Raw genomic sequence first — 17,276 nt, forward strand, 5'->3', positions numbered from 1 at the left:
GCCTCCTTCTCACTGGACCTCCAATAGGGAACAGTAAACATGGGCCTCCTTCCCACTGAACCCTCCAATCGGGACCAATAAACATGGGCCTCCTTCCCACTGGACCCTCCAATCGGGACCAGTAAACATGGGCCTCCTTCCCACTGGGCATCCAATAGGGACCAGTAAACATGGGCCTCCTTCCCACTGGGCCTCCAATAGGGACCAGCAAACATGGGCCTCCTTCCCACTGGGCCTCCAATAGGGACCAGTAATCACGGGCCTCCTTCCCACTGGACCCTCCAATAGGGACCAGTAAACATGGGCCTCCTTCCCACTGGACCCTCCAATAGGGACCAGTAAACATGGGCCTCCTTCCCACTGGGCATCCAATAGGGACCAGTAAACATGGGCCTCCTTCCCACTGGGCATCCAATAGGGACCAGTAAACATGGGCCTCCTTCCCACTGGGCCTCCAGTAGGGCTCAGTAAACATGGGCCTCCTTCCCACTGGCCCTCCAGTAGGGACCAGCAAACATGGGCCTCCTTCCCACTGGGCCTAAAGTAGTTGAGCTTCAAACCCCACATCCTCTCCATCATGTGAGCCTCTTATTTCTGTCCCCACAACATTGCCCGTCTCTACACTACATCAGCCCCTTGACCACACAAACCCTTATCCCTGCTCATCTTGTCTCCAAACTTGATTATTCCCATGTCTGCTGCCGGCTTCTTTCATCCACTCTCCATAAACCCCGACTTGTCTGAAATGCAGTGGTCAGTACACTGTCTGACACCAAGTGCCGTTCCAACACTACCCCTGACCTCACTGACCTACTACCCTGACCTCACTGACCTCTGTTTCCCTCCTCCCTACCCTCTGCCTCCTGCTGCAGACTCACATTCCCTCCCTCACTCTTCCATCTTCTAACTCGCATCTCCTGCCCATCGCTGCTTCCTTCATCCCATCATTGACAGCAGAGCCTTCAGATGCCTCGGCCCTGCTCTCTGAACTCCCGCCATTAATCCCTCCCCCTCTCCAGGTCTCTCTCTGCTCCATCAAACTCCATCCTTTCACCCAAGACTTTGATCACTCTTCCGAAAGACCCCTCACCTCCTACCCCGTTCCTCTTACTGTGGCTCTGTGAAGCATCTTGTGATGTTTTGTACTTTAAAGGTGCTATATAAATGCAAGTTGTGTGTGGATTTCAGGTGGGGACAGAATTGGACACAGTTGTGATGGCCCCTGCAGTCAAATATCCTGCTAACAGGGTCCAGGTTTACACATGTAGGCTGGGATTTAGTTGAGGTCCCGATGTCGGGATCCGTGACGGGGGATGGTGGCGGGGGGGCCGGAAGATCATTCTGACAGCGGCCGGACACGGAGTCCGACGCCAGGAGTGTCGGACCCGATCTTCCTGGTGGTGACGTGGCTCCAGGGCGGTCCCTCCGCTGCTGGGTGACAGGATCCGACTTTACATATTTAAATTAAGTAAATGAATAAATTTAAATAAAATCAACAGCAATCTTCCCGGCTGCCCGCGATCTTCCGAGCGGCGGCCGGCACTCACACCTTCACTTCCCCGTCCAGGGAAAACTGGCACCACCGAGGTGGGGATGGGGGGAGACTTAGGACCTTTAGTGCTGTGAGAGGGGGATCAGGATCCAATCAGCATTAATAGTGTAGGGGAGGGTGGGAAGGGGTGACCTCTGAACTTTGATCAGTTTGGGGGGAAAGGTCAAGTCTTGCTGGTAAGTGTTTTGTTGGGGGAGAGGAGGACAACCATTACATTTAATTGTTATTGGGGGGAAGGGGCGAGAGTTTATTTTGCAGTTCATTGGGTGGGGAGGGGTTAGGCCCTTAAAAATGTAAATGTAGCAGCAGGACTGGCTGTCCTTTCAAAATGGCACCAGCACCTGTGTAAAGGCAGCTGATGCTGTTGCCAGCGTCGCAGAGCACCCCCTCTCCATGTGATTGAGGGGGCAGCACGACCATCGTTTTATGTTGGGCCACCGTGCGGTCGATCGTGGTAGCATGGCGGCACGGGGACCACATGTGTGACCACCATATTGTTCACCCACAGAATGGGGAAGTGGGTGAGGTAGGAATGTGCTGTCGGGGCCCATGGAACTGTTACCCCAGCATGAAGTGTCCCTCAGGAGGGGAGAGGGAATGTTCCGAGTCCTGAGCTCCATTACCCACACCAGGCATTTTGTCTTCCAATGAATGAATGAGATGCCAATTTCGAGTCCGGGTTAGGGACAGCCTCGTACTGTGGGCCCAGGTCTACAAGAGGGAATTGGAGATAGATCTGAAAAAGAAAGATTTGCTGGGTTATGGGGCTGGAGAGGGACAGTGGGAGTAATTGGGTAGCTCACAGGCACGATGGGCTGAATGGCCTCCTTCTGTGCTGTAAAATTCTAGATAGTGTGTGCGGTTCACAGTTTTGTCCCGTGTCATTAACAAACGTCCAGCTGCTCCGAGCTCCTTCTTTCACTTCCTCTGTTAGTTAAGTTTCAATCTTCCGATCTGACAGTCTTTGCAGTTATTTTTTACATTGGGGATTTCTGCTGTGGTCGGAGTCTCTAATAATAACCGTCCAATCAGTGAAAATAACAGCAGCTAAGACCAGTCAGCACTGAGGACCCAGTCTCACTGGGGAACACATTGGGAAGATCAAAGCCATTGTCTTCAGTTCCTGGTACAAACTCCATCCCTCTCCCTGAGCACTGTCTGCTGCCGAACCAGACTCTTTACAACCTTAGTCTCATCTTTGACCCTGATCTGACCCCAAATCCTCCACATCTCAATGATTATCCACTTCCCCCTCTGTAACATTGCCCATCTCTGCCCCTCCCTCACTCCTTCCGCTACTGAAACTCTTCTTCATGTCTTTGTCACCTCCAACTTTACTATTCCAGTGCTCTCCTGACCAGACTGCCATCCTCCACTCTCTGTATTCTTCAGCTCATCCGAAGCTCTGCTCTCTATATCCTGTTCCAAACCAAGTCCTGTTCACCATCACCCCCGTCCATGCTGACCTACATTGGGCTTCCATCCCCAGACACCCTCAAATTTCAATGTAAAATTCTACTCTCTGGATTGAAATCCCTCCGTAGTCTGGACCCACCCCCCCATATCTAGAACCTCCTTTAACCTTGGTCTCCTTGAAACACTTCACCCTCCTTAAAACCCACATCTTTAACCAAGCACTTGGTCACCCTTCCTAATCTCTCTGTATTACTTGTGTCTGTTTTCCTGATGTCATGTGAGGTGGCGTGCGATGTTTCTCTACATTAAAGAGGTGACTTGTTGCTGATATATATCGATGATTTGGTCTTGGACAGAGGGAGCACGATCATTGGAATGTGCTGATTACACAGAAGGAGAGGTTTGACAAACAGGGAGGAGAAGAGACAAAGACTCGGGGAGAGGGATCAGGGAAGGGACAGATCGGAGACTGACACAATTCAATGGCGAGGGGTTTGAGATGATGGGTTTTGGAAGGAAAAGGAGTGAAAAGCTGATGAAGGAAGTGTAGAAGCAGAGAGATCTCGGGTTCAATTACATCATTCCTTGAAAGTGGAAATGCAGATCGATAAACCCTTGAATTAAAACAATCAACAGCGTTTGGAAACTAAAAACTACAGATAGTAGAAATCTGAAATCAAAACCGAGAATTCACTAAACATTCAGCAGCCTCTCGGGGATTAAACTTCAGGTTTTTATTCAAATTGTACTCAATAAACATGTGAATCTGAGGAGAATACAGGACTATGGGGATAGAGCAGGGTAGTGGGATTGGGAATATAGGAACAGGAGGAGGCTGTTCAGCCCATCGAGCCTGTTCTATCCTCCAGTTTGATCATCTGATCTGTCTCTGATCTCCATCTCCCTGCCTTGGTTGCATAACCCACAATACCCCGACCCAACAAAATCTATCAAGTTCATTGTTAAATGTTTAAATTGATCTTCAGCCTCAACAGCTTTATGAGGGAGAGAGTTCCCGATTTCCACTCGCCTTTATGTGAAGAAATGCCTCCTGACATCACCCCGAGCTCTAATATTAAGATTATGTCCCCTTGTTCTCGACTCCCCCACCAGAGGAAACAGTTTCTCTCCATCTCTCCGAATCATCTTAATCCTTTATTCATCTTAAATAGCTCAATGAGATCATCCCTAAATTCTCTAAACTCAAGTGACTACAAGCCTAGTCTATACAGTCTGTCCTGATAATTTAACCCTTTCAGTCCCGGTATCATTCTGGTGAATCGGTGCTGCACCCCCTCCAAGGCCAATCTCTCCTTCCTGAGGTGTGGGGCCCAGAACTGAACACAGTTACTCCAGATGCAGTTAAACCAGAGCTTTATACAACTGGAGTAAAACCCCTTTGTATTCCAGTCCCGTTGATAGAAAGACCAACATTCCATTAGCCTTATTCAATATGTTTTATACCTGTCACTAGATTTTAATGCTTTCTGTACTTGGACCCCTAAATCTCTCTGTTCCTCCACAGTTCCCAGCTTCTCACCATTTAGAAATTACTCTGATTTATCTTTCTCAGGTCCAAACTGGATGACCTCACACTGTCCACATTGAACTCCATCTGCCATTGTCTTCGGTCCCCGTCACAAACTCCATTCCCGAGCCACTGATTCCATCCCTCTCCCAGGGACTGTCTGAGACTGAACCAGGCAGTTCACAGCCATGGTGTTGTATTTGACCCTGAGATGTGTTACTGACCACATAAACCACATCATCATTAAAACCACCTATTTCCACCTCCGTAACCTCGTCCGAGTCCTCCCTGCCTCAGCTCATCTACTGCTGAAACACTCATCCATGCCTTTGTTACCTCTAGACTTGACTATTCCAATGTTCTCCTGTTCGCATCACAGTTACCATCCTCTGTAAACTAGAGCTGATCCAAAACTCTGCTGCCCATGTCTGAACCCAGACCATGTCACATTCCCCCATCACTGTGATCACTGACCTACATTGGCTCCTGTTCCAGCAAAACCTCGATGTTGCCTCATCTTGCCTCACATTATCCCGACTCTCTGTCTCCTACCTCCTAACCAATTCCTTACCCATGTCAAAAGGTTTCCTCACATTCCATATGCTTCTATTTTGCGAACAGTCTCTTGTGTGGAACCTTCTCAAATGCCTTCTGGAAATCCAAATAAATAACATCCATAGACATTCCCTTATCTACCACATTAGTGACCTCTTCAAAAAATACAACTCAATTAGTTAAACATGTTTCACCCTTTTTAAATCCGTGCTGACTCTCTCTGATCAGTTTATATTTGTCAGTCATTCTGTCCCTAATAACAGATTCAAATAACTTCCCCACAACAGATATTAAACTGAGATGTTAGTCGTGAATTACTCGAGCAAACAGCTGAAAGAGAGACGAGGGGCTGAACGGCCTCCTCCTGTGCTGTAGAATTATACGGCTCTTTGGCTGAAACATGTGGATTGGAACAGGAGGTGTGCTGGAGTTTAAACAATGAGTTAAATGTGGACGTAGTGTCATTAGTGGGTAATGCACAGTCTACATTGTGTCCATTGACCGTCTCTAAAAGATGTCTTTCTCTTTTTCCCTTTTCAGGTCCAGGGCTGTAATTAAGGAGCTGAAAGAATATTTAGTGAAGAAGTTTCCGGACTGTGCGGTGTGTGTGAAGGTGTTCGGCAGTGACTGATGATTACAGCTCCTTGTTCAGTCTGCTCCGCCCTCACCACTGATCAAGCCATGTAACCTCCTGTCACACTGAGTGAAATTACAATCGATATCATAGTGTCAGTCCCAGAAAACAACAGCATCACAGTCTGAGTCACTAGGACAGACATCACTGCCTCACATCAAAGAACAGATCCCTAATCCCCTCTCACCATGTTCATAAACCATACGGCAGTGAAAATATACTGACAAACACCACCTTATATTAAACACTCACACCCATAGAACACCTTCAGAGGTAGAAGACGGGACAGAGATTGAGAGAGAGAAAAAGAGAGAGTGAGATGGAGAGAGAGAGAGAGGGAGTGAGAGGGACTGAGATGGAGAGAGAGAGAGAGGGAGTGAGAGGGAGTGAGATGGAGACAGAGACTCTGTGTCAGCTCCTGTACATGGAAGAGTGAAGAAGTCTTATTGCAGTTGGATCGGACCTTGCTGAGACCACACCTGGAGAACTGTGGACAGTTTTGGTCTCTTTACCAAAGGAAGGATATTCTGACCTTGGAAGGAGAGCAGCAAAGATTCACCAGACTGATTCCTGGGATGAGGGGATTGTCCTATGAGGAGAGATTGAGTAGACTGGGATATTATTCCCTGAAATGTAGAAGAATGAGAGGTGATCTGATTGAAAGATATACAATTTTTAATGTGACTGACAGGGTAGATACTGGGAGGATGTTTTCCCCTGGCTGGGGAATCTAGAACAAGGGGTCACAGTCTCAGAATAAGGGGTCGGCCATTTCGGATTGAGATCAGGAGAAAGTTCTTCACGCAAGGGGTTGTGAATCTTTGGAATTCTGTTTCCCAGAGAGCAGTGGATGCTCAGTCATTGAAGACAGGAGTCTATAGATCTGGAGTGCGCCTGTTCCTGCCCAATTTCTAATACAATAGTGGAATTACACTCGAACCCTTGCTGCATGTAAAGTATCAGCCATGGCTCAGTGTTTGCAGTAACGTTTATACTCATCAGTCTCCAGACAGAGCAAAATTCATCCAGTGCAGTCTCCAACCGGGGCTCCATTCATCCAGTGCAGACGCCAGCCAGGGCTCCATTCATCCAATGCAGTCTCCATCCGGGCTCCATTCATCCAGTGCAGTCTCCAGCCAGGGATCCATTCATCCAGTGCAGTCTCCAGCCAGAGCACAATTCATCCAGTGCAGTCTCCAGCCGGGGCTCCATTCATCCAGTGCAGTCTCCAGTCAGGGCTCCGTTCATCCAGTGCCGTCTCCAGCCAGGGCTCCATTCATCCAGTGCAGTCTCCAGTCAGGGCTCCATTCATCCAGTGCAGTCTCCAGTAAGGGCTCCGTTGATCCAGTGCCGTCTCCAGCCAGGGCTCCATTCATCCAGTGCAGTCTCCAGTCAGGGCTCCGTTCATCCAGTGCCGTCTCCAGTCAGGGTTCCATTCATCCAGTTTTGTCTTCAGCCATGGCTCCATTCATCCAGTGCAGTCTCCAGTCAGGGCTCCGTTCATCCAGTGCCGTCTCCAGTCAGGGCTCCATTCATCCAGTTCAGTCTTCAGCCAGGGCTCGATTCATCCAGTGCCGTCTCCAGTCAGGGCTCCATTCATCCAGTGCAGTCTCGAGCCAGGGCTCCATTCATCCAGTGCAGTCTCCAGCCAGGGCTCCATTCATCCAGTGCAGTCTCCAGCCAGGGCCCCATTCATCCAGTGCCATCTCCAGCCAAGGCACCATTCATTCAGTGGAGTCTCTAGCCAGGGCTCCATTCATGCAGTGCAGTCTCCAGCCAGGGCTCAATTCATCCAGTGCAGTCTCCAGTCAGGGCTCCATTCATCCAGTGCAGTCTCCAGCCAGGGCTCCATTCATCCAGTGCCATTTCCAGCCAGGGCCCCATTCATCCAGTGCCGTCTTCAGCCAGGGCTCAATTCATCCAGTGCCGTCTGCAGCCAGGGCTCCATTCATCCAGTGCAGTCTCCAGCCAGCCCTCCATTCATCCAGTGCAGTCTCCAGCCAGGGCTCCATTCATCCAGTGCAGCCTCCAGCCAGGGCTCCATTCATCCAGTTAAGTCTTCAGCCAGGGCTCCATTCATCCAGTGCGGTCTCCAGCCAGGGCTCCAATCATCAAGTTCAGTCTTCAGCCAGGGCTCGATTCATCCAGTGCCATCTCAAGTCAGGTCTCCAGTCATCCAGTTCGGTCTTCAGCGAGGGCTCCATTCCTCCAGTGCAGTCTCCAGTCAGGGCTCCATTCATCCAGTGCAGTCTCCGGTCAAGGCTCCATTCATCCAGTGCAGTCTCCAGTCAGGGCTCCATTCATCCAGTGCCGTCTCATGTCAGGGCTCCATTCATCCAGTTCAGTCTTCAGCCAGGGCTCAATTCATCCAGTGCCGTCTCCAGTCAGGGCTCCATTCATCCAGTGCAGTCTCGAGCCAGGGCTCCATTCATCCAGTGCAGTCTCCGGTCAAGGCTCCATTCATCCAGTGCAGTCTCAAGCCAGGGCTCCATTCATCCAGTGCAGTCTCCAGTCAGGGCTCCGTTCATCCAGTGGCGTCTCCAGTCAGGGCTCCATTCATCCAGTTCAGTCTCCAGCCAGGGCTCCATTCATCCAGTGCCGTCTCCGGTCAAGGCTCCATTTATCCAGTGCAGTCTCCAGCCAGGGCTCCATTCATCCAGTGCAGTCTCCAGTCAGGGCTCCGTTCGTCCAGTGCCGTCTCAAGTCAGGGCTCCATTCATCCAGTTCAGTTTTCAGCCAGGGCTCGATTCATCCAGTGCCGTCTCCAGTCAGGGCTCCATTCATCCAGTGCAGTCTCGAGCCAGGGCTCCATTCATCCAGTGCAGTCTCCAGCCAGGGCTCCATTCATCCAGTGCAGTCTCGAGCCAGGGCTCCATTCATTCAGTGCAGTCTCCAGCCAGGGCTCCATTCATCCAGTGCAGTCTCCAGCCAGGGCTCCATTCATCCAGTGCCGTCTCCAGCCAAGGCTCCATTCATTCAGTGCAGTCTCTAGCCAGGGCTCCATTCATGCAGTCAGTCTCCAGCCAGGGCTCAATTCATCCAGTGCAGTCTCCAGTCAGGGCTCCATTCATCCAGTGCAGTCTCCAGCCAGGGCTCCATTCATCCAGTGCCATCTCCAGCCAGGGCTCCATTCATCCAGTGCCGTCTACAGCCAGGGCTCAATTCATCCAGTGCCGTCTGCAGCCAGGGCTCCATTCATCCAGTGCAGTCTCCAGCTAGCCCTCCATTCATCCAGTGCAGTCTCCAGCCAGGGCTCCGATCATCCAGTGCCGTCTCCAGCCAGGGCTCCAATCATCAAGTTCAGTCTTCAGCCAGGGCTCGATACATCCAGTGCCGTCTCAAGTCAGCTCTCCATTCATCCAGTTCGGTCTTCAGCGAGGGCTCCATTCCTCCAGTGCAGTCTCCAGTCAGGGCTCCATTTATCCAGTGCAGTCTCCGGTCAAGGCTCCATTCATCCAGTGCAGTCTCCAGTCAGGGCTCCATTCATCCAGTGCCGTCTCATGTCAGGGCTCCATTCACCCAGTTCAGTCGTCAGCCAGGGCTCGATTCATCCAGTGCCGTCTCCAGTCAGGGCTCCATTCATCCAGTGCAGTCTCCAGCCAGGGCTCCATTCATCCAGTGCAGTCTCCGGTCAAGGCTCCATTCATCCAGTGCAGTCTCCAGCCAGGGCTCCATTCATCCAGTGCAGTCTCCACTCAGGGCTCCGTTCATCCAGTGGCATCTCCAGTCAGGGCTCCATTCATCCCGTTCAGTCTCCAACCAGGGCTCCATTCATCCAGTGCCGTCTCTGGTCAAGGCTCCATTCATCCAGTGCAGTCTCCAGCCAGGGCTCCATTCATCCAGTGCAGTCTCCAGTCAGGGCTCCGTTCGTCCAGTGCCGTCTCCAGTCAGGGCTCCATTCATCCAGTTCATTCTTCAGCCAGGGCTCGATTCATCCAGTGCCGTCTCCAGTCAGGGATCCATTCATCCAGTGCAGTCTCGAGCCAGGGCTCCATTCATCCAGTGCAGTCTCCAGCCAGGGCTCCATTCATCCAGTGCAGTCTCCAGCCTGGGCTCCACTCATCCAGTGCTGTCTCCAGCCAAGGCTCCATTCATTCAGTGCAGTCTCTAGCCAGGGCTCCATTCATGCAGTGCAGTCTCCAGCCAGGGCTCATTTCATCGAGTGCAGTCTCCAGCCAGGGCTCCATTCATCCAGTGCAGTCTCTAGCCAGGGCTCCATTCATCCAATGCAGTCTCCAGCCAGGGCTCCATTCATCCAGTGCAGTCTCCAGCCAGGGCTCCATTCATCCAGTGCAGTCTCTAGCCAGGGCTCCATTCATCCAATGCAGTCTCCAGCCAGGGCTCCATTCATCCAGTGCAGTCTCCAGCCAGGGCTCCATTCATCCAGTGCAGTCTCTAGCCAGGGCTCCATTCATCCAGTGCAGTCTCCAGCCAGGGCTCCATTCATCCAGTGCAGTCTCTAGCCAGGGCTCCATTCATCCAGTGCCGTCACCTGCCAAGGCTCCATTCATCCAGTGCAGTCTCCAGCCAGAGCTCCATTCATCCAGTGCAGTCTCTAGCCAGGGCTCCATTCATCCAGTGCAGTCTCCAGCCAGGGCTCCATTCATCCAGTGCAGTCTCTAGCCAGGGCTCCATTCATCCAGTGCAGTCTCTAGCCAGGGCTCCATTCATCCAGTACAGTCTCCAGCCAGGGCTCCGTTCATCCATCATATCAGTAAAAAGTACAAGGTGAAAACCATCAAAATGTAATCGTGGAGTCCGACCTCAGGATGGGGGAGCAGGGAGCTGCATGGATTGGTGAAGAGATACACACCTCCCTGACCTCCATCCCTCCCTCTATCTGACCTCCATCCCTCTCTCTATCTGATCTCCATCCCTGCCTCTATCTGACCTCCATGCCTCCCTCTATCTGACCTCCATCCCTCCCTCTATCTGACCTCCATCCCTCCCTCTATCTGACCTCCATCCCTCCCTCTATCTGAGCTCCATCCCTCCCTCTATCTAATCTCCATCCCTCCCTCTATCTGAGCTCCATCCCTCCCTCTTTCTGAGCTCCATCCCTCCCTCTATCTGATCTCCATCCCTCCCTCTATCTGATCTCCATCCCTCCCTCTATCTGATCTCCATCCCTCCCTCTATCTGAGCTCCATCCCTCCCTCTATCTGATCTCCATCCCTCCCTCTGTCTGAGCTCCATCCCTCCCTCTATCTGATCTCCATCCCTCCCTCTATCTGATCTCCATCCCTCCCTCTGTCTGAGCTCCATCCCTCCCTCTATCTGATCTCCATCCCTCCCTCTATCTGATCTCCATCCCTCCCTCTATCTGAGCTCCATCCCTCCCTCTATCTGAGCTCCATCACTCCCTCTATCTGATCTCCATCTCTCCCTCCAGAGCTTTCTGCAAATAAACACAGAATGGATGAAAGATACAATAAAAGAATTATGAAGATGATTATCAGAGATGTGTCATTATTATAGTTAAAAAGGTCTCCTTCTCAGTGAAGATATATCCTGCTGAGTAATATATACAGACAGGCTGTGCTAAAGTTGGACAATGTTGAGATGTAGATTTTATATTTTACCAAAAAGCAGAATTGAGTAAACAAGATGTGAACAAGATGATTAGAAATTGTTTACAGACACTGATGACAGTCTCTGTGTTCCTCAGGCGGTCCCAGTCGTGTTGTTCACAAACCATGGGGGGAGTTTTATTCCCTCCCCCATGGCGGGTTTGGAGGTGGGAGAGCCGATAATCAGGTGGGATGGTGACGGGGGAGGGACCACCGCCAATTAAGGCCCTTTAGAGGGTAATTAATTCCCAATTACCTCATTGCACTGCCACCACAATTAGCCCAGCTGTGGGCGGGGCCTGTCGCCACACGGGGAGCATGACAAGAAAAACCGTGCGAGTTGCTTCCTGGCTCCGTTTGGGGAGGGGAGAGTCCCTTGTTAAAAGACACTTCGTGCCTGAACACGGAACCCAGTATCGGGAATGGGGGCCCGCTGAGAGTCAATCCCCCTTCCCTTGATGCTGACCCCCCTACACACCTCTCCCATATGACCCCCACCCCGCGGAACCACTCCTGCCCTGACCTACCTGTGACCTGGTTCCTGCACCGCTCCGAGGCCTCGGGTTGGTTCTCCACTGTCAGCAGCCACTGCCTCCACTGTCAGCAGCCACTGCCTCCACTGTGGCGTTGCTCAGTTCCTCTGATTGGCCGGCAGTTCTCAGAGGGCGGGACTTCAGTGTGGTCCTTGATCCCAGGAAAGGTCCACTGCTGTCCAGTTACGTGCCTAATTGGTACTTTATTTGGTGAGCCTCCCACAGAAGGAGAAACGTGGGGCTCTTGGTGGGTCTTTTGCTGGAGTCGGGACCCTGTCACCTGGATAAACTCCTGACCCATGTTTTGCAGTCAGCCTGCTCTTCTTAACGGCAGGCTGTCCCTTTTAAAGGAAATCTGAACTGAATAATATTAATGCAATTGAAATGGTTTCAAACTGAATGCTGGCATGATGGATGTGATGCTGGAGGCGTCAGCGGTGAAGGTGGTTAGGAAGAAAGACATTATGGATCCTCGGAGTGGGGGGAGGGTGGGGTGTGTGCGGGGTGGTCAGGAGGCATTGCTGGGAGTGTGAGGATGAGGTGGAGAATCTGACTGCCATGAGTGAGTCCTGAGTGCCAGGGATTGTTACTGGGTGAGTGATGGGGGTTTGGTACAATGAGCAGCAGGAGAGGTTGGTGCTGTGCTTGGTGGGAGATGTCCTGTGAAGATACATTCACTGACCTTGACCACCCCTGTGAGGTCACTGAACTTCCCACGACATTACTGTCAGGTCCTCAGGTCCAGACTGCAGGAATTGACCTCCCTGGTCATCGCTCCCATTCTCTTCTCAGCATTTTGCTTTGAGGGCCGCCTGGCTCCTTGTGCAAACATTGATTCTCTACTCCTTTGTACCTCCTCTATTAATGTCTCCAGTGTCACAATGGGAACACTGAGAGCCCTCTCTCTGCTCTCCAGTCTGTGTACTCAGGAACATCACACTTCACAATCCAGTCTGTGTACTCAGATACAACACACTTCACAATCCACTCTGTGTACTCAGGTGCATCACACTTCACTATCCAGTCTGTGTACTCAGGTACATCACACTTCACAACCCAGTCTGTGTACTCAGATACATCACACTTCACAATCCGGTCTGTGTACTCAGGTACATCACACTTCATAATCCAGTCTGTGTACTCAGATACATCACAATTCACAATCCAGTCTGTGTACTCAGAAACATCACACTTCACAATCCGGTCTGTGTCCTCAGGTATATCACACATCACAATCCGGTCTGTGTACTCAGGTACATCACACTTCACATTCCGGTCTGTGTACTCAGGTACATCACACGACACATTCCACTCTGTGTACTCAGGTACATCGCACTTCACAATCCAGTCTGTGTACTCAGATACATCACACTTCACAATCCAGTCTGTGTACACTGATGCATCACACTGCACAATTCAGTCTGTGTATTCAGATACATCACAATTCACAATCCAGTCTGTGTACTCAGATACATCACACTTCACAATCCGGTCTGTGTACTCAGGTACATCACACTTCATAATCCAGTCTGTGTACTCTGATACATCACACTTCACAATCCAGTCTGTGTACTCAGGTACATCACACTTCACAATCCAGTCTGTGTACTCAGATACATCACACTTCACAATGCAGTCTGTATATTCAGATACATCACACTTCACAATCCAGTCTGTGTACTCAGATACATCACACTTCACAATCCAGTCTGTATATTCAGATACATCACACTTCACAATCCAGTCTGTATACTCAGGTACATCACACTTCGCAATCCAGTCTGTGTACTCAGGTACATCACATTTCACAATCCAGTCTGTGTACTCAGATACATCACACTTCACAATCCTATCTGTGCACTCAGGTACATCACAATTCACAATCCATTCTGTGTACTCAGGTACATCACACTTCACAATGCAATCTGTGCACTCAGGTACATCACACTTCACAATCCAGTCTGTGTACTCAGGTATATCACACTTCACAATCCAGACTGTGTACTCAGGTATATCACACTTCACAATCCAGTCTCTGTACTCAGGTACATCACACTTCACAAACCAGTCTGTGTACTCAGGTACATCACACTTCACAATCCAGTCTGTGTACTCAGAGACATCACCGTTCACAATCCAATCTGTGTACTCAGGTACATCACACTTCACAATCCAGTCTGTGTACTCAGGTATATCACACTTCACAATACGGACTGTGTACTCAGAGACATCACCGTTCACAATCCAATCTGTATACTCAGGTATATCACACTTCACAATCCAGTCTCTGTACTCAGGTACATCACACTTCACAAACCAGTCTGTGTACTCAGGTACATCACACTTCACAATCCAGTCTGTGTACTCAGGTACATCACAATTCACAATCCATTCTGTGTACTCAGGTACATCACACTTCACAATGCAATCTGTGTACTCAGGTATATAACACTTCACAATCCAGACTGTGTACTCAGGTACATCACACTTCGCAATCCAGTCCGTGTACTCAGGTACATCACATTTCACAATCCAGTCTGTGTACTCAGGTACATCACACTTCATAATCCTGTCTGTGTACTCAGGTACATCACACTTCACAATCCAGTCTGTGTACTCAGGTACATCACAATTCACAATCCATTCTGTGTACTCAGGTACATCACACTTCACAATCCAATCTGTGCACTCAGGTACATCACACTTCACAATCCAGTCCGTGTACTCAGGTACATCACAATTCACAATCCATTCTGTGTACTCAGGTACATCACACTTCACAATCCAGACTGTGTACTCAGGTACATCACACTTTACAATCCAGTCTGTGTCCTCAGGTACATCACACTTCACAAACCAGTCTGTGTACTCAGGTACATCACAATTCACAATCCATTCTGTGTACTCAGGTACATCACACTTCACAATCCAGACTGTGTACTCAGGTACATCACACTTTACAATCCAGTCTGTGTACTCAGGTATATCACACTTCACAATCCACTCTGTGTACTCAGGTACATCACACTTCACAATCCAGTCTGTGTACTCAGGTACATCACAATTCACAATCCATTCTGTGTACTCAGGTACATCACACTTCACAATCCAGACTGTGTACTCAGGTACATCACACTTTACAATCCAGTCTGTGTACTCAGGTACATCACACTTCACAAACCAGTCTGTGTACTCAGGTACATCACACTTCACAATCCAGTCTGTGTACTCAGGTACATCACACTTCACAATCCACTCTGTGTACTCAGGTACATCACACTTCACAATCCATTCTGTGTACTCAGGTACATCACACTTCACAATGCAATCTGTGTACTCAGGTATGTAACACTTCACAATCCAGACTGTGTACTCAGGTACATCACACTTCGCAATCCAGTCCGTGTACTCAGGTACATCACATTTCACAATCCAGTCTGTGTACTCAGAACATCACACTTCACAATCCTATCTGGGCACTCAGGTACATCACACTTCACAATTCACTCTGTGTACTCAGGTACATCACAATTCACAATCCATTCTGTGTACTCAGGTACATCACACTTCACAATGCAATCTGTGCACTCAGGTACATCACACTTCACAATCCAGTCCGTGTACTCAGGTACATCACAATTCACAATCCATTCTGTGTACTCAGGTACATCACACTTCACAATGCAATCTGTGCACTCAGGTACATCACACTTCACAATCCAGTCTCTGTACTCAGGTACAACAGACTTCACAATCCAGTCTGTGAACTCAGGTGCATCACACTTCACAATCCGGTCTGTGTACTCAGGTACATCAGACTTCACAATCCGGTCTGTGTACTCAGGTACATCAAACTTCACAATCCGGTCTGTGCACTCAGGTACATCACACCTCACAATCCAGTCTGTGTACTCAGGTACATCACACTTCACAATCCATTCTGTGTACTCTGAACATCACACTTCACAATCCAGTCTGTGTATTCAGGTACATCACACTTTACAATCCAGTCTGTGTACTAAGATACATCACCCTTCACAATCCAATCTGTGTACTCAGGTACATCACACTTCACAATCCAATCTGTGTACTCAGGTACATCACACTTCACAATCCAGTCTGTGTACTCAGGAACATCACACTTCACAATCCAGTCTGTGTACTCAGGAACATCACACTTCACAATCCAGTCTGTGTACTCAGGTACATCACACTTCATAATCCAGTCTGTGTACTCAGGAACATCACACTTCACAATCCAGTCTGTGTACTCAGGAACATCACACTTCACAATCCTGTCTGTGTACACAGGTACAGCACACTTCACAATCCGGTCTGTGTACTCAGGTACATCACACTTCACAATCCAGTCTGTGTACACAGGTACATCACACTTCACAGTCCAGTCAGTGTACTCAGGTACATCACACTTCACAATCCAGTCCGTGTTCTCAGGTACATCACACTTCACAATCCAGTCTCTGTACTCAGGGACATCACACTTCGCCATCCAGTACGTGTACTCAGGTACATCACACTTCACAATCCATTCTGTGTACTCAGGTACATCACACTTCACAATCCAGTCTGTGTTCTCAGGTACATCACACTTCACAATCCGTTCTGTGTACTCAGGTACATCACACTTCACAATCCGGTCTGTGTACTCAGGTACATCATACTTCACAATCCAGTCTGTGTACTCAGGTACATCACTCTTCACAATCCGGGCTGTGCACTCAGGTACATCACACTTCACAATCCAGTCTGTGTACTCAGGTACATTACACTTCACAATCCAGTCTGTGTACTCGGGTACATCACACTACACAATCCAGTCTGTGTACTCAGGTACATTACACTTCACAATCCAGTCTGTGTACTCAGGTACATTACACTTCACAATCCAGTCTGTGTACTCAGGGACATCACACTTCACAATCCAGTCTGTATACTCAGGTACATCACACTTCACAATCCAATCTGTGAACTCAGATACATCACACTTCGCAATCCGGTCTGTGTACTCAGATACATCACATTTCACAATCCAGTCTGTGTACTCAGGTACATCACACTTCACAATACAGTCTGCGTACTCAGGAACATCACACTTCACAATCCAGTCTGTGTAATCAGGTATATTACACTTCTCAATCCATTCGGTGTACTCAGGAACATCACACTTCACAATCCAGTCTGTGCACTCAGGTACATCACACTTCACAATCCAGTCTGTGTACTCAGGTACATCACACTTCACAATCCAGTCTGTGTGCTCAGGAACATCACACTTCAAAATCCAGTCTGTGTACTCAGGTACATCACACTTCTCAATCCAGTCTGTGTACTCAGGTACATCACACTTCACAATCCAGTCTGTGTACTCAGGTACATCACACTTCACAACCCAGTCCGTGTTCTCAGGTACATCACACTTCACAATCCACTCTGTGTACTCAGGTACATCACACTTCACAATCCAGTC

General features: G+C 49.4%; 1 protein-coding gene across 2 annotated transcripts in view; it reads left to right on the top strand.

Moving 5' to 3' along the window:
- Positions 1–8,986, top strand: part of LOC137373091 (uncharacterized) — a 35,500-nt gene extending 26,514 nt beyond the window's left edge. Inside the window, exons 1-2 of one of the 2 annotated variants that reach the window (XM_068037961.1) lie at positions 3,594–3,698; positions 5,592–8,986. In XM_068037961.1, coding sequence (XP_067894062.1) covers positions 6,778–8,904 — 2,127 coding nt within the window. In that variant the 5' untranslated portion in view covers positions 3,594–3,698; positions 5,592–6,777 and the 3' untranslated portion in view covers positions 8,905–8,986. Of the gene's footprint in view, positions 1–3,593; positions 3,699–5,591 lie in introns of those variants that run through there. The other variant, XM_068037960.1, reaches the window with a different exon arrangement.
- The last annotated feature ends 8,290 nt before the right edge of the window (positions 8,987–17,276 follow it).

Source organism: Heterodontus francisci, chromosome 8, assembly GCF_036365525.1.
Source record: "Heterodontus francisci isolate sHetFra1 chromosome 8, sHetFra1.hap1, whole genome shotgun sequence".
Taxonomy (NCBI): Eukaryota; Metazoa; Chordata; class Chondrichthyes; order Heterodontiformes; family Heterodontidae; genus Heterodontus; species Heterodontus francisci.